Raw genomic sequence first — 17,937 nt, 5'->3', positions numbered from 1 at the left:
AAATCCCTAAAAACAGTAGATGTATAAATATTTCTGAAAGTTGGAGTTGTGAAGGATTATAAAAGAGACTCCATATTAGAAGATGAGTTAACTGGAAAGGACTTGATGTTGGTGATAGCTGATTGGCTGAGCAAGCCAGGATTCTGATTGGCTGAGCCAGCCAGGATTCTGATTGGCTGCTGCATCTAGCATAGCACGGAGACCAACGGTTTTCCAACTGACACTTCTATTCTGGAGAGGAAGAAAGTAGCTGACAGGAATTTGGTCAGGAATAAAATGGCTGTCATGCTCTCCTAAGATTAATTATTTAAAGAAGGAATGAGGCATATTTAAAAGGACTGTTATATACAGTAGAGACTCACTTATCCAAGACTCGCTTATCCAAGAATAAGAACCTTATTCAAGGTTCTGGATTATCCAAAGCATTTTTGTAGTCAATGTTTTCAATATATCGTGATATTTTGGTGCTAAATTCGTAAATACAGTAATTACGACATAACATTACTGCATATTGAACTACTTTTTCTGTCAAATTTGTTGTATGACATGATGTTTTGGTGCTTAATTTGTAAAATCATAACCTAATTTGATGTTTAATAGGCTTTTCCTTAATCCCTTCTTATTATCCAAGATATTTGCTTATCCAAGGTTCTGCCGGCCCGTTTAGCTTGGATAAGTGCGACTCTACTGTACTGTTGCCCTGTGTGTGTTTTGAACCTGAATAAAGATATTGTTATTGTTACATTCAAGCCTAAGTAACAATCTTATTACACAGCAGAGTTTATCTTGATTTAAAGACTGGGATAAAGCTTTTATTTACCTATTTATTTATTTCTACAAACAATCACAGGGGGAAGGATCTCCTGTTATCTTGTGTCATTGTATAGAACATTTAAGGAGATAGCTCTTGTAGTTTTTTTCAAATGTTGTTCATAAAAACTTTGAAAATTCCCCAAAAATCCATGGATAAGTGAAATGTTCTGAAACTTGATGGGCCAGTGGTAAATGTGTTCTACCACTGTAGGAAGTTTCACCCCAATAGCTATAAAATGAGGGAGAAAGGAGCCCCTGAAGTTTCCCCAATTATAGTAATTATTAAGCTCATTACTATAACGAAAAAGTAACAATATTTCATTATTCTTGTTATAGTAACAGCATTTTCACTAACCATACTTTAGAAACACTTTGGAAACAAAATTTTATAATGACTTTTGAAACATTTTTATCTATCGCACATACCTCATATTTAAGCAACAAGTTCCAGGCCTTTTCAGAGCATCTCCACTGAGAGGTGCTCTTGAGACATTTATACAGATAATAGTCCATAATTCTGGTTCATAGTATGTTGAAATGCCCACATTATTCATAGGAAAGTGCCATTTATTGCTAAAAGATAACCTGAATTTTTCCTTTAATCAACTGCAGGCTTTCTTTTCTCCTTTCTATTTTGAGATGGTGTTCATGGTTTAACAAGCAATAAACACAATTCATTTCTCAAGCAGATAGACCAAATAAAATATGACTGAGATTCCTGTAAGGATGGCTGTTCTTCACAAATTCAGTGTCCATGAACTTCTTAAAATTAGATTAGCAAGAATGGTTGTTAAAAGGAGATTCCACCTAAACATTAAGGCCCCTTCTCCACTGCCATATAATCCAGATTATCAAAGCAGATAATCCACATTATCATACTTCAATTGGATTATTTGAGTTTTCACTGCCATATAAGCCAGTTCAAAGCAGATAATCTATCTGGATTGTATATGACAGTGTAGAAGGGGCCTTTGACAATAAGAACTATTTGATGGTGAAATTTACTTCCCCAGGGCCCTTCCACACATCCATATAACACAGAATATCAAGGCAGAAAGTCCCACAATATGTGCTTTGAACATATTAGGTTATCTTAGTCTATACTGCTATATATTCCAGTTCAAAGCAGAAAATGTGGGATTTTATTCAGCTGTGGCCACCAGGGGCGTTTAGTGGCGTCTCCTTCTCTGGAGATTTTTAAACAGAGTCTGGATGGCCATCTGCCAGGGATGCCTTGATTATGTGTTCTTTGCATGCTCCTTGCATGGCAGAATGGGATTGGATTGGATGGCCCTTGTGGTCTCTTCTAATAATATGAGATAATTCTCTTATCTTCCATACATGTTTATATTCTTTGCCACAGATGTATATCATGGTCAAATTCTACAAGTACCGTGTTTCTTGTAAGATATACTATCCTTAGAAACTATACACTGAAACTATACATTGTTTGTGAAAGGCCAGTAATTTCAAACATTTGAAAAAATTCAGGAATTGCTATTGTACTGTTGTGATGAGTGTCATTAAATGTCTTAAACTCTTTTTAAAGAGAGACTAATAGGTGTGTTTCTTTGTTTGTTTGTTAGTTTAATGTTACTTATTCTGTATCTAGTGAGAATTTACCATTTTGGTCAGAAGAACATCCACATTCTTATGGGAAATGTTGATGCTCTGCTACCAAAGAGCTATCCCTTCCAGATCCCTATTTACCATGAAGTCTCAGCTGCTGCCCATTTCAGCAAACCGTCTCAGGTTTCCTTGAGAAAGGAGGCCAGATGAACCCTTTCCAAACTTGCTGCAATACTGGTAAGAGTCTTCCTCTGCTGGAGACCTGCCTCCCAGCGGCAGCTGAGCCAGACCAGCCAAAGTGCTGGCCATGACAGTATGGGTGAAAGAGAGGTATACGCAGTATATTGTGCTGCTTTTAAATAGAGTGATATGTTATATTGCAAATGAAAATTATTGCTTTTACAATTTGAAAACAAATCTAACAAAAAACCTTGCTATTTTTAGGAAGGCTTTGATGTAGGAGCCCCCGGTGGCACAGCTGAGCTGCTGAACTTGCTGACCAAAAGGTAGGTGGTTCAGATCCGGGGAGCAAGGTGAGCTCCTGCTCTAGACCCAACTTCTGCCAACCTAGCAGTTCAAAAACATGCAAATTTGAGTAGATCAATAGGTACCGCTCCGGTAGGAAGGTAACGATGCTCCATGCAGTGATGCCGGCCACATGACCTTGGAGGTGTCTACTGATAACTCCGGCTCTTAGAGTTAGAAATGGGGATGAGTACCAACCCCCAGAGTCAGACATGACTAGACTTAATTTCAGGGAAAACCTTTACCTTTACCTTTGATCTACATCAAAGGTATCTTTTAGGAGATGATTGATATATATTTTTTCATACTTGTATAGCCTTGTTAGAAAAAGTTGAAAAGCCTTTACAAATAAAGTCTCTAATTTTTAGATATGACAGGATTGCTCTTCACCAGTAGTTATGAATCTTGAAAATATACTGTCCTTGCTATACTTTTGAAGTATGTTGCACTTCACAGACATGTATGCCTTACTTTATTAATATAAATGCTTCCTTGGCTATAACTTCGATAAGACTCCTTACTTGTCTATCAGTAGACATGCATATATGCTGGATTGTAACTTTAATAAAAATATATTTGGCATAAGAAAGAAAGGCTCGTTGTTTTAGGGAGTTAGTTCAGGCGTCTACAAAGATTTGTAACTTTCTGTGAAGGGAGGGACCAGCCCCAATGAAAGGGGAGAGTATAAAATTATGCTGAGTTTTGTATGTGTTAGAAATAATGAGGTGTCCCACCCATTTCTTCAGAATCAGGTGCTCCCAACTTGGGAGCTGATCAACATTTATGCCAAATAATGTCTCTAATCATTGAGACGGGGAGGGGGGAGAGAGAAAGTGACTATTTTTTATTATTTTGATGAAGAGGGAAATCTGATAGCAGCCCTGGCTGCAATTGTGGCCCCAAAATGCATTGCTTTCCCCATTTCCTCCTCTTTCCACTGACACAGGTGAGAAGCCATATAAATGTATAGAATATGGAAGGGGCTTCTCTCAGAGTGAACATCTGCACTATCATCAAAGGACCCATGCAGGGGAGAAGCCATATGGATATATACAATGTGGAAAGAGCTTCTCTCAAGAGTGGATATCTGTATTCCCATCAGAGCACCCACACAGGGGAGAAGCCCTATAAATGCATAGAATGTGGAAAGAGCTTCTCTCAAGAGTGGATATCTGTATTCCCATCAAAGGACCCACACAGTGAGAAGCCCTATAAATGCATAGAATGTGGAAAGAGTTTCAGTTCAAATGACCTTCTGTGTTCCCGTTAAAGGACCCACAAGGGAAAAGCCATAAAAATTCATGGAATGTGAAAGAAGCTTCACTAAAAGTGGACATCTGTTTTCCCATCAAACAATCCACACAAGCGAGAAGTCATAGAAATGTTTAGAACACGAAAAGTGGTTTTGCTAGACTAGCAATCTAAATTTACGTGAAAGAACCCATACTGGTTCACTTGGTCTGCCTCACTCCAGGTGTGAGTCATTCCAGCTTTCCTTTGCTCGCTTGCCCTCTTCCTGGCTGCTGGTTGACTCTCTCCGCTTCCCTCTCCCCTAATGCTAGCCCATCCTCCTCTTGCTGTCCCCTTTCCTCTCTGGGAATCCAATCCCCTTTATCTAATCCAGTGGTTCTCAACCTGTGGGTCCCCAGATGTTTTGGCCTTCAACTCCCAGAAATCCTAACAGCTGGTAAACTCTCTGGGATTTCTGGGAGTTGTATGCCAAAACACCTGGGGACTCACAGGTTGAGAACCACTGATCTAACCCTTCCTTACCAAACCCTGAGTTTTCTCTTAGGCTGGATCTACACTGCCCTATATCCCAGGATCTGATCCCAGATTATCTGATTATCCCAGATTATCTGGCAGTGTAGACTCATATAGCACAGTTCAAAACAGATAATCTTGGATCAGATCCTGGTATATAGGATAGTGTAGAAGGGGCCTTAAAGACCTCAAAGAGGAGCAACCTCAGCCGCAGATACGACACCCCATGAAATGAAGAGAGGCAGGAGTTTGTGTTAATTTGATTTGTTTTAAGTGGTCTTAATACTATTAAAAGTGTAGATTTTACATTCATAGCTATTACGATTTTCCTGTGTTTTGCTGTGTTTTCTCTACTCCCTTTCTGCCATCAAGCAACAGCATTTTCACCCGGAGGGGCCTTTGGTTGTTAACTGCTTGTGAGAGAAGGTCCTTTTTACCAGTCATGGTGTGCTTTTCGCTTATCTACTAAGAACACTATGTAGGTAATTAAGTATCTGTTGTTTGAAACCATTAGAAATAAATGAGTGCTTGGGACAATCTCACTAGAAGAGTAATTAGTTATCAGCTTGACTTGGAGTGCATCCTCACTGTAGAATTAATGGAGTTTGATACCACTTTATCTGTCATGACTCAATGCTAGGGAATTTTGAGTTTGGTGAAGCACCGGCACTTTTTGGCAGAGAAAGCTAATAGCTTTGTAAAGGTATAGCACCCCAAACAACCAAACCAAATCTAAAGTTGACCAAAAACTGATTTGTAACCCTTTTGGTACTAATGTTGGAGAGTAGTCCCTGGTCAAAGTGGCCCCTGGTCAAAAAAAAGTTGAGAACCACTGTTATACACAATCGATCTAACACAATCACAGTGACATTTCAGTGTTTATTCCCTTTAGATCATTTGATACATGAAATGTTTGATTCTTGAGTTATACCAATTTCTTATCCATTGTGAACCAAACTGAAGTGTGGAAGTCCATGATAAGGTCTATGGGTATTTTGGGCAAATCAGATAATATGAAATGTCCACAGTTATCCAATAAGTGCACTTGCGTACCAGGAATAGCTCTGGCTAAAATTTCTGCCCCAGACGGATCCAATATCTGAAGAACAAGAATTGAAATACAGGATATTTCAATGACAGACTAGAGAGATGGGCCAAAACTAACAAAATGAAGTTCAACAGGGACAAATGCAAGATACTTCATTTCGGCAGAAAAAATGAAAATCAAAGATACAGAATGGGGGACGCCTGGCTTGACAGCAGTGTGTGCGAAAAAGACCTTGGAGTCCTCGTGGACAACAAGTTAAACATGAGCCAACAATGTGATGCAGCAGCTAAAAAAGCCAACGGGATTCTGGCCTGCATCAATAGGGGTATAGTGTCTAGATCCAGGGAAGTCATGCTCCCCCTCTATTCTGCCTTGGTCAGACCACACCTGGAATACTGCGTCCAATTCTGGGCACCACAGTTGAAGGGAGATGTTGACAAGCTGGAAAGCGTCCAGAGGAGGGCAACTATAATGATTAAGGGTCTGGAGAACAAGCCCTATGAAGAGCGGCTTAAAGAACTGGGCATGTTTAGCCTGCATAAGAGAAGGCTGAGAGGAGACATGATAGCCATGTACAAATACGTGAAGGGAAGTCATAGGGAGGAGGGAGCAAGCTTGTTTTCTGCTGCCCTGCAGACTAGGACATGGGACAATGGCTTCAAACTACAGGAAAGGAGATTCCACCTGAACATCAGGAAGAACTTCCTCACTGTGAGAGCTGTTCGACAGTGGAACTCTCTCCCCCGGGCTGTGGTGGAGGCTCCTTCCTTGGACGCTTTTAAGCAGAGGCTGGATGGCCATCTGTCGGGGGTGCTTTGAATGCGATTTCCTGCTTCTTGGCAGGGGGTTGGACTGGATGGCCCATGAGGTCTCTTCCAACTCTACTATTCTATGATTCTATGATTCTATGATATCAGTACTTGGTGGCCATGTATTTTTTTTTTAAAAAACTTTTTTTATCCCAAAGTATCTGTGGAATTTTATAATGTGTCTGTCCAGATGGCATTAGCCTCCATATGATTATTAGTTTCAACCAACATAGACCCATTAAATCAACAAAACTGACATAAGTGTGGCCCTGAACCTGTATTGGGAGATGTTGCTACAAGATGTACAGTGGCAGTATCCCCACAAACCCGTCCATTTCCTGGTCAATGGACAGCAGGGAGCATCAAACAACTACGGAGAAGTGTAGATCCAGCCTCATATAATCTAGTTCAAAGCAGATAATCTGGGATCAGGTCCTGGGATATAGGGCAGTGTAGATCCAGCCACAGCCACCCATGTGGATGATTTTGTAGCATTTGGGGTTTCAGAATTCTGGATAAAGGGATGTAGCAAATTCACCTATAATGAATCCAGACTACCTCAACGCCTGTAAAGACTTCCACATTAACCCCAAGTGGCCTGAGTTTGATCATCAAAATCCACCAATATGACGCCAGTCACTATATTCATAGGAACCAACTCCATAATACTTTCTGCTTAATGACCATGAAGCTGACCATGTGGAACCACTCCAGAATATGAAGATCTATGTGAGAGCTTGGAAAATGCTTCTATTTAGATGACTTTTCCCAGATTTTTGCAGTCAGCATGGCTGCTGAAACTGAAAAATAACTTTTCAAACTTATGCCATGTACAGATTTTGCAAACAATTAATGCGCACCCTATATGATTTTGTATATTAAAATGCCTTTTCAACTTGTTCCTTTTGAGGAAGTTTCAGGTTTGATGATTGCGGGGAAGAAGATGGAGATATAAATTACTGAAGTCCAGCTATGACCTCTTTTACACTGCCATATAATCCAGATCATCTTCTTTGAAGTGGATTATATGGCAGTGTAGACTCATAATCCAGTTCAAAGCAGATAATGTAGATTATCTGCTTTGATAATCTGGGTTATATGGCAGTGTAGAAGGGACCAATGTCTTTTTTGGGCAATTTCATTATTTGTCAATTGTAAAAATGGTTGACTTTAAAAAAAAATAATATTGACATAGAAACTTGTAAATCCTGCATAAAGATTTTTAGCTGGCAAAGGTTCAAAATTGCTTCTGGTTAGGCCAGAAAAAGAAGTTAGGTTCCTCGGGAGTATCTTTCCCAGCTGTCAAGGGAAATGGCCTGGCTCTGAGAGCAAAGTGTCCTCCTGCATCCAAGGCCCCTTCTACACAACTCTATAAAATCCATATTGAACTGGATTATATGGCAGTGTGGACTCAGATAACCTAGTTCAAAGCAGATATTGTGAATTATCTGTCTTGATATTCTGGATTATATGGCTGTGTGAAAGGATCCCAACTGAGTCTGACTCAAGATTGCTCAGGAGATCCTTCCTTATCTCCACCTCCACTACCACAGTTATTGACTCATCCCACCACCCTATTATAGAAATGTTGCAAATATGCTCATTTTGGAGGTCGAGTGGGGAAGTGGATCCTTGGGGTCAGAGAGAGAGCAAGAGAAGAGTTCATTCCTCAGATCCTTCTCCATGCAGCAGTCTGGGACAGCAGGCTGGAGGCAACTTCATGGATGACCTGTGGTCATCAACCATGTTCTTCACCCACCACACAAATCTGGTGTTGCTGAACCAGTGTGGGAGCTCTCTGAATTCTCTCTCACCCCTCTCCCAAATTTGGAATCTACTCTTAGCAGTCCTGGTTATTCCTGTCATTACAAAGTTGATAAAAATAAAAGAATGTGGTGTGTGTGATTGTAAGTACAAAATAGAATAAAGCCCTCTGTTCAATGTCACTCTTTTAGACCCCAACACTCCTTTAAGAAAGGAATTGCCAATTGAACCAAATATTTCCCTGATATATAGACGTTTTTCCTGTATATCAGTCTCACAACTAAGATGTACTACAGCTTTAAATAACTTACAATGTCATCCTTTCCCCAGATAACCTGCATTGGAGTTGTGATCTTGTTTATGTGGTCATGAAGGCAGTACAAGTTGTCATCTTGGGCCAAGTCTATAAAACCTTTGCAATAAAAAGTAGATTTATTATCAAAAAGGCTTACATAAAATTTCATTCAAAGTAGTCCCATAAGATCTCTCACATTTTCCTTTTCCCTTTCTCAATTTTTCCCTGAGCTTATCTGGACCAACACCACAAAATAAAAAACATAAGCGCCCCACAAAAATGGGAGAGGGGGAGAGGACGTGAATTTTAAAAAAACCATAATTTTGTTTGGAACTAAGAGAACACAACTTTGTGTCTGCATTCTCACATCACTCCAATTGTTGTACTTACATTTTGAGTAAAATTGGTTGTCGTATTCTCGCAGTTTGACTAGTCCTTTCAAAATCTAGGAAGGAAAAAGTGTGCATCATGGTCAGCTAAGATTGGGCAATTCATATGTAGGGTTCTTATTTGACATCAGTGGTCAAAATCCTAGATGAAATCAAGTGAAGTGTAGCCCTCCGCTGATGCAGCTTCGCCCCTTGCCTCCTAGGTGGCTACCAGGCCCTAGGGCAGGCATGGGAAAACCAAGGCCCTGGGGCCAGATGTGGCCCCCTGAGTGATTATCTCAGGCTGCCTCGTTTTCCCTGTCCTCTTGGCAGAAGGACATGGCAGCCTGCCATGTCCCTCTGCCAAAAAGATGGAGGAGGAAGGTATATAACAGCTAAGAGCCCTCTGAAGCGTTCTCAGCCACTGCCAGGAGGACAGCTCGAGGAAGGCATGCGGCAGCTGAAAACTCTCCTTGGCACTTTCAGCCACCATGTGTCTTGCACTCCTCCCAGATTAGAATGGTATGAGTGGCTCAACCTTATGCCAGGAGGATGGCTCGAGGAAGGCATGCGGCGGCTGAGAGCTCTCTGGAGCACTCTCAGCCGCTGCCTGTCTCAACCTCTTCCCACCCAGCATAATGACAAGAGAACAGCCTGAGGATCGGGAGAGGAGGATCAGATTGGGGCAGTCACCATGTGTCTTGTCTGTCAGCAGTCCTTCTGGCACAAGGCTTGCCACTGTGCCACCAGGGGCTCTGTTAGAGTTGATGGGAGTTGCAGTCTCCTACATCAACTAGAGTGCCAGATTTGCCCACTCTTAATCTAAAGACCAGCCTGCTTACCTTGAACTGTAATTGGGTTAGATGCCTTATGAATTTTAAAAATAAATCCACAATCCAACAAAGAGCAGCATGATAATCTTTACATTCTTGATTTTTACCTGATAGGGTATGAACATAGACCTGAACATGCCAGTTTTGAAAAGGTGTCTTACTCCCTTTACATCCAAAGGTACCAAAGGATTATCGCAATCAAGTTTGTGGTTTTTATTCAACTCCTTCAAGTGCTTCATGAACACATTATCTTCTGGATACTTCACACCTAAAAAGAGAAAAATGAAAAGGAGCTGAGGACAAGTAAATACACACAATCACAATGTTTAGATTTGTACCCAACTGAGGGAGGGAAATATTCTGTATGTTCTGGAAATAGGGTGCTTCAGGGGAAATTATTGCAGCCAGGTTCTCTTTTAGTGAACTGCTCTCTTTAATCTCCCTCCTGAGTCTCACCTTTGCCATGCCAATTTCCTTTGACTACAGGAGTATAATCTAGAGCAGGTATGGGCAAACTTCGGCCCTCCCAAGTGTTTTGGACCAACTCCCACAATTCCTAACAGCCAGTAGGCTGTTAGGAATTGTGGGAGTTGAAGTCCAAAACACCTGGAGGACTGAAGTTTGCCCATGCCCAATCTAGAACAATGTTTCCCAAATTCTTCTCCAAATGTGTTAGACTTCAGCTCCCACGATTCCTAACAGCTGGTAACCTGGCTGGGATTTTTGGGAGTTGAAATCCAGAACACCTGGAGAAGTCGAGTTTGAGAAACACTGATCTATTGATTACACCAGACATTTTGGCTCCTTCACCTAGAAATAAAGTGTTCCAGGAGTCCCTTGAAATAACTGAACTGAAGATACTCACCTGCTGGGCAAAGGAGGGACAATGCACAGAGGTCTGATGGATAGAGAGCAGCATAAACCCCAGCAATCATTCCGCCCATGGAGATGCCAACTAGGTGGAAAGGCGTTCTGCACAAACCCGTACACTCAACAAACTGAAATGCAGAATACAAATGAAGAGATGCATTGCACTATCTCGTAGCTATAAAAAGTAATTTTCTGTAAAAGCTTTCATCAATCTCTTTTGCATTAACAAATGCATTTTGCATTTGATACAATTTTAACAATTTTACTTCATCCTCTAAAATCCAGGGATTTGTAGATTTGTGAGGTACTTAAAATTCGAAGCCAGGGAGCTCTAGTATCTCTCCAAACTACATGATGATTTTATAGCCTAGAATCATGACAATTAAAGAGGAATTATGACACCATAATTATGTAGTATCAAAGAGACCTTTTGCTTTGAAGCAACTGAGAAGGACAGAGAGGGAAGAAGGCAGCAGATGGTGTGCCATATCCTCACTCCTTCATAAAACGAAGTGACATGAAATGGAGAAAAGTGTGTGTGTGGGGGGGGGGGGGGAGGGTTGCAACATGTCCGGCCCAAGATTTTCTCTTCTTACCACAGAATAGCTTCCAGAAACACCCTGTTGCTAGAAAAACCCATTTCCAGGAGTATACAACAACATGCCGTTTCACTTTCCCACTCCATTGAATGGTAACCTAATCGATCTCAGTCTTGAACAGGGTTTGAGATGAAGGACTTACCTGGTGTAACCTTTTGGCTTGATCCACTGCCTTGTAACGGTCTCCTGGCAAACAAGACGTTTCCCCATGTCCGGGCAAGTCCACAAAGATCGAGTGGGTGCCCTTAGGAAAATACTGAAGAGGAGAAAACACACAGAAACATTGCAAATTGGGATTTTTGGAAACAAAGTGGTTATAATTTTCCAAAATTATCTTTTCCCGAAAATAAGACATCCCCTGAAAATAAGACCTAGTAGAGGTTTTGCTGAATTGATAACTATAAGGCCTCCCCTGAAAGTAAGACCCAGCAAAGTTTTTCTTTGGAAGCATGCCTGCCGAACAGATCACCAGAGCATGCAGAATCGGTAAATGTACATACCATAGATTGTTGTACATGGAAATAATGGTAGTAACAAAAAAATCTTGATAGGATTCAATTTGTCTGGTTATGCTGGTTTGTGATGACAACTACTGTACAGCACATAATAAATTTTCATTTTTTTTGTTCAACAATAAGTGTGAATTCTTCTTCATGGAAAAATAAGACATTCCCTGAAAATATGACCTAGCGTATCTTTGGGAGCAAAAATTAATATACGACACTGTCTTATTTTCTGGGAAACACGGTAGTACAAAGCAGATTATCTGGATTCAGAGGAGCCTTCTACACTGCCATATAAAATCCAGATTATATGCTTTGAACTGGATTATATAGCAGTGTGACTCAATCCAGTTCAAAGCAGATAATGTGGATTATCTGCTTTGATCATCTGGATTAAATGACAATGTAGAAGGGGCTTCATATAATCCAGTTGAAAGCAGATAATCTGGGATCAGATTTTGGGATATTGGGACAGATAAAAGGACAATGTAGAAGGGGCCTTAGAGTGGACTAGCATGAGGCTAAGTACAATGTGTTCAGCCCTGGAAATATAGCTGGGGAGGAGAAGACCAAGTAAATGTCACAGTTAAACAATGTCTGCAAATCAGCAGTGACTGGTACTTTAAAGACCTCTACACACGTGCCATTTTAGCAGCAGGCTCCGGTGAAAGGACAGGTGTGCGGGGCACCTTGTGGCGCCCTGTGCACCCTCGCTCCTTTCCCCATTACATGGTGGGGACGGGACAAGGTGCGTTGGTGTTACCCTTTCCCCCATCAGATGGAGGAAAGGACAACAAAATGCGAGTAGCTGCAACAGATAGATACACACTTTCCTCTCCGTGTAGCTCCAAAATACACTTTCCTCTTCCGGGTGGCAGAGGAAGCATCTTATGACACTTCCCCTCCACTTCAGGAGGAATGGGGACAGGGCGAAGCCAGCATCATCTAAATGGCTCTCGTCCAGCCCCATCCAAAAGAGGCAAAAGGGGCAATTTGAACCCCAATGTGATGAGGTTGTAAGAGAAAGAAGGAATCATACTGGCATGCTCATTAGCCACATGTCCTTGTTGAGCGAGAAGCCGTGCAGCAACAGGATGGAGGGCTCGAAACCGGGTTTTCCTTGGGAGTAGTAACAGAACTGGTAACCCTCATGCTTGACATAGTTCTTCTTTAACCCATATTTCTGAGATAAGAACCTAAAGACAAAATGAATGTCCAGATACATGAACACAAGAGCATAAACATATGGCGCCATTATCATCCTCAGAATTTGGAAAAGATAGTGTTTGAATTCCCATTTACATAATCCCTTTGCCAGCATTTTGCTGAGCCTTTGTTGCTTTGTTCCAATTCCGAAGCTAAAAAAACAACCATTAAAAACTGTACAGTTGGCTGTTTTTTTAAAAATTGAGTCACTACTTCTCTAGGAATGTTCGGGTTCTTCACTGGAAGCTGTCCATCAAATGGCACTTAGAGAATCTATGGCCCCTTCTACACTGCCCTATATCCCAGGATCCAGTCCTAGATTATCTTCATTGAACTGGATTACATTTATTTATTTACATCATTTCTATCCCGCCTTTCTCACTTGAGGGGACTCAAGGTGATTTACATGGCAGTGGAGACAAATGTAATCCAGCTCAAAGCCTAAATGCAGCCAACATTCCACCTTTGTGAGTTTAATTTTTCCAATTTGATTAATACGGTCTCTGTAGAAATCACTAGGTCTTCTAGTACAACTCTATGGTCAGCTTCTGCTGTAAATGCACAAAAAAAATCACATTGAAGAACCTAGAGATTCTCAGGCTGGATCTACACCACTATATAATCCAGTTCAAAGAAGATAATCTGGATTCAGAAACTGGATTATATGGCAGTGTAGATTGGGTCTTAGAGAGGTGTTCTATCAGCTCCTAAACCCACGTTTTAAATCTAAGACAAAAAATTCTGGGACTTGACTGCAGGTCCCCACACAGACCTGTTAATTCTGGGATTGGGTTCTCTGCCATCCTCACAGGCTTCCTCTGTATCAGAACAAGATGGAGAGTGGACAGAAGAAATCCAGTGGAAGTTTTTTTTTAAAAAAAAATCTCTATTATGCGCTAAATTGTATGTGCACACATGTGAATATCTTGATATAAATATAAGCCGATTTGCATGTGCGCATATGAAATCCAGAGCATAACGAAGGGATTTTTTTTTAAAAAAACTTCCATCTGATCTCTCTCTTCTCCCAATTGTTAATTCAAGCTCTGATTAAGATTATAAACTGTAAAATAAAGAGTTTCAGTGAGTTCTAATTGCTTTCCATTTGTGCTTTTTAAAAGCACATGTGCACTGGAGCAGTCTACACAGGGGAAGGAAGGAAATCATGTGTTTTGCATGACTGCAGGGATATACAGTGATGCAACTATGCACATTTTCCAGCCAGAACTGGGATATAAGCGAATCTTTTAAATGCCTTTTTTGTCTGTTGCTGTAAATCAGTGTGAATTTACTGGTAGTGTTATTTAGCCACCCCTCCCCCCCCCACACACACACACCTTTTAACCGGTAACTTCCATATTTTAGGGCCTGTGTAGAAGGGCCCTAAAACTCCCCCGATCTTCTACTGTGACTGGAGGAAGTTGATGATAGAATGACATTGGAGGACCTAGAGTTTCCTGAAGAGGCATTCTCTCTAGAAAGAAGTCCTCCAACATGGTTAGAAAAAGTTAACCATAGAGTCATGCTGGAGGATCTAGAGGTTCTGAAGCAGAACATATTAAGTAAAACACCCGAAAAACACTTACCCAAGCATGGTGGCCTAGGAAGCATCTTGTGATGCTTTCTCAGCACTTCCAGGATCAATGGTCTGTCCTCAAAGTGCTGCAAAGGGGCAAAATGCCCCAGTGTAATGAAGTGGTAAGATTGGAGAATGTACATCCTTGTCTCGCAATACAAAAAGATACACAAAAAAAATCTGCACTCCCCCAGCATTCTTTACAACACTAAACCCTCCTAGCTAACCACTCACCAATTTGTCATCTCCATCAGCTTTGAAGGCCACAGGAAATATATAGTGAGAAGACTAATCAATAATAAAGTGAAGCATGTGACCAGGTTGATGAGAAATATTTTGAGTAAAATGAGATCCATTCTGCCAAGTTAGTATATTTCTTGAGCCTCTCTATGGAAATGAATAACAAACAAAAATAAATCTATAAATAAACAGTAGACATTCTCTAGATTAAAGGTAATGAAACATGGTCATATCGAAATCAATAACTTTAGCCCCCAAACCAGTCCTCGGTTTATACATACAGTAGACTTGTAGAAGAGTATATAGGGATACTTTGAAAAGAAGTTACTATTGGTTTCATCTGTAAACTTCATTGTTCTCGCTCTCTTTCCAATCAATCCAATGAGCTTAAAATGCAAAAATGCTCTGCTAGAGAATTACATCTGTAGTATACTGTACACGATTCCTTTGCCTTACTTCCCTAAACAAAAAGCCAGGCTGACAAAATGAGATATCACATTGAAGGGCTTGACAGACAGAATTTGGAGAATTTGCTCACCACCATTTTAGCTAAGCATAGAATCACATATGGGTAGACTGGGGCCCCTTCTACACAGCTGAATAAAACCCCACATTATCTGCTTTGAACTGGAATAAATGGCAGTGTGGACTCAGATAACCCAGTTCAAAGCAAGATATTGTGGGATTTTCTGCCTTGATATTCTGGGTTATATGTCTGTGTGGAAGGGCCCTGGGAAAACTACGTAGTATTGATCACTGACTGGAGGAGAGAAAGTGGGGCAGAGTCGAGAAAAAACAGAAGAATGCCACTCTTTGGAAATGCAGATCACATATAAACTAATACATCCTTTGTCTGCCAAGACTGCAGGCTCTGTGAATTATTATCACACCTATATGCAAAGTTTTGTAACAAATTCTTGTTTCCTAACCATCATCTGTTGGGGAGGTCACAAAAAGCTCTCAACATTAAAAAAACATGCCACAAGTAGAAAGTTGCCGGTTTGTAAATTTGCATCGGGAAGCCTGAATCACCAGACCAAACAGTCCATAGCAAATGAAAATTCTCAGTAGCATCCAATCATCTTGTGCTTCCCTGTGGGCTACTGGAAGGACACTTCACCCATCCCCAAGCTGCTTTTCCATCTATAGGGGGAAATATGGGGTTCAATCCACAGCTGCACAAAGATTACTGCAGACGCAGACTGCAGCCAGGAAATCAGAAGACATTTAATTCTTGGGAGGAGAGCAATGACAAATCTCAATAGAATAGTGAAAAGTAGAGACATCACACTGGCAATGAAGGTCCACATAGTTAAAGCAATGGTATTTCCCGTAGTAACCTATGGATACGAGAGCTGGACCATAAGGAAGGCTGAGCAAAGGAAGATAGATGCTTTTGAACTGTGGTGTTGGAGGAAGATTCAGAGAGTGCCTTGGACCGCAAGAAGATCCAACCAGTCCATACTCTAGGAAACAATTCTCAACTACACACTGGAGGGAAGGATATCAGAGGCAAAGATGAAGTACGTGGACCACATAATGAGAAGACAGAAAAGCTTGGAGAAGATAATGATGCTAGGGGAAATGGAAGGAAAAGGGAAGAGGGGCTGACCAAGGGCAAGATGGATGGATGGTATCCTTGGAGTGACTGGTTTGTCCCTGAAGAAGCTGGGGGGTGGCCACGACTGACAGGGAGCTCTGGTGTGGGCTGATCCATGAGTTCACGAAGAGTCGGAAGCGACTGAACAAATAAACAACAACCATGGTTGCACATCCTCATCTCACATTTTCTCTTCTAGGATGCTTTTCCTCTTGGGTGAGCTGTGTTACCGAATCAACAGGTTGTAGAGCTGTTTAAGAAGAAGTGCTGCAGAAAGATTAAATTGTAGGTCTAGCAAGGAAGCTTATAAAAATGGGAATCCCTGTACCTTTTTGTTTGTTCCACGATGATGATAATGATTGCAGTGCCACTCCTCTCTTCCCACACCTCTTAAGCCTTGTTTTAATTCTGAACTTTTGGCACCAACCTCAAATGAATGCCCCAAAGGTCAAGTACTTAGACGAGTAGGTTGCCTCTTCCTCATACAACTCTCTACCTTGTTTTCTTCCTTCTTTCCCCCAATTCTTACAAAATCTTTTTCCCCCCAAACCTTTTACCCAAATTCACACATTGTTCCACTCCCTTCTTTTTAAATTTGCCCTCCCATCAGCTCTGGCAAGGGATCTGCTTCATTGCCTGGGTGGAGGCAAATAGATCAGATGTAATCCATGAAGCAGTGCACATATCTCATCTTTTCCTGATGAAGTTCATGTAATGTAATTTTTTCAATTATCTTAATATTTGTTTCCAAGCTTTTACCAGGCAACTTAAAATTGAGTTAGAGTCTTGGTATTAACATTTCTATTCCTTTTTTTTTATAATGTCAATTCAACTGTCTTTACTCAAGTGGAGCTTCATTGTCAGAGATAACAAAAGTTACTTACCTGTAACTATTGCTGCTGTTCAAAGGATGCTGTGGACTCAATATGCATGACTGATTACCTTATAAGTGCTGAAGGTGTGGTGGAACACCTTTAAGAGGAACTAACTAGATTTTGTGATTGCGGTTTGATCAATGATTATTCCCGTAATAGGGGTTATGGTGTTTCATCACAGCTGATGATTGTTGCAAACATGTGTGAGAAATGCCATCTCACTAGAGCAAGTCCAGAAACTATACACGTGTACAAATTCTTCTATGATCCCCTAGCTTAAGAACATCCTCTTAATTCCTGTGTTAGACCCCTTCAACACTGCCATAAAATCCAGGTAATCAAATCAGATATTCCACATTATCTGCTTGAACTGGATTATATTAGTCTACACTGCCATATAATCCAGTACAAAGCGGTGTAGAAGGGGCCTTAGATTATAGCAATCTTTCAGTTTTGCTTACTGCTACATTTGACATTTCTTTTTAAAGCTCAAGGCCATTTTGTCCTAAAGAAGTAGTCTGCAATTTTTTTGCAAGAAACAAAAGTGAAAATTTCATTTATCTATAATGGCCAAAGTTAATAGGTATGGCTATTTGGGGGGATAGAGAGATCAATAGTTTGTCTGCCTTAAAATTACACTTCAAAGACAGTGTGTGGTGTAGTTGTTTGAGTGTTGAACA

At 40.8% G+C, this 17,937-nt stretch overlaps 1 protein-coding gene and 1 long non-coding RNA gene across 3 annotated transcripts in view; one reads left to right on the top strand and one right to left on the bottom strand.

Annotated features, from left to right (window-relative positions):
- The window catches only part of LOC134295971 (uncharacterized), a 49,927-nt gene that overhangs the window by 1,754 nt on the left and 30,236 nt on the right, over positions 1 to 17,937 (top strand). For both annotated transcript variants that reach the window (XR_010002505.1, XR_010002504.1), the window contains exon 2: positions 2,827 to 2,888. This is a non-coding gene — a long non-coding RNA (uncharacterized LOC134295971). The remainder of the gene's footprint in view (positions 1 to 2,826; positions 2,889 to 17,937) is intronic.
- On the bottom strand, positions 5,568 to 17,880 carry LOC100560507 (monoacylglycerol lipase ABHD6). The gene is made up of 9 exons (XM_016991692.2): positions 17,267 to 17,880; positions 14,777 to 14,929; positions 12,800 to 12,956; positions 11,400 to 11,513; positions 10,654 to 10,786; positions 9,896 to 10,056; positions 8,978 to 9,032; positions 8,604 to 8,704; positions 5,568 to 5,770 (listed from the first exon to the last, which is right to left on the bottom strand). The coding sequence occupies exons 2-9, from the start codon at positions 14,896 to 14,898 to the stop codon at positions 5,597 to 5,599; spliced, it is 1,017 nt and encodes a 338-aa protein (XP_016847181.1). The 5' UTR covers positions 14,899 to 14,929; positions 17,267 to 17,880; the 3' UTR covers positions 5,568 to 5,596.

The sequence above is a fragment of the Anolis carolinensis genome, chromosome 2, assembly GCF_035594765.1.
Source record: "Anolis carolinensis isolate JA03-04 chromosome 2, rAnoCar3.1.pri, whole genome shotgun sequence".
NCBI lineage: Eukaryota > Metazoa > Chordata > Lepidosauria > Squamata > Dactyloidae > Anolis > Anolis carolinensis.
This window is presented reverse-complemented; position numbering and strand designations above follow the sequence as displayed.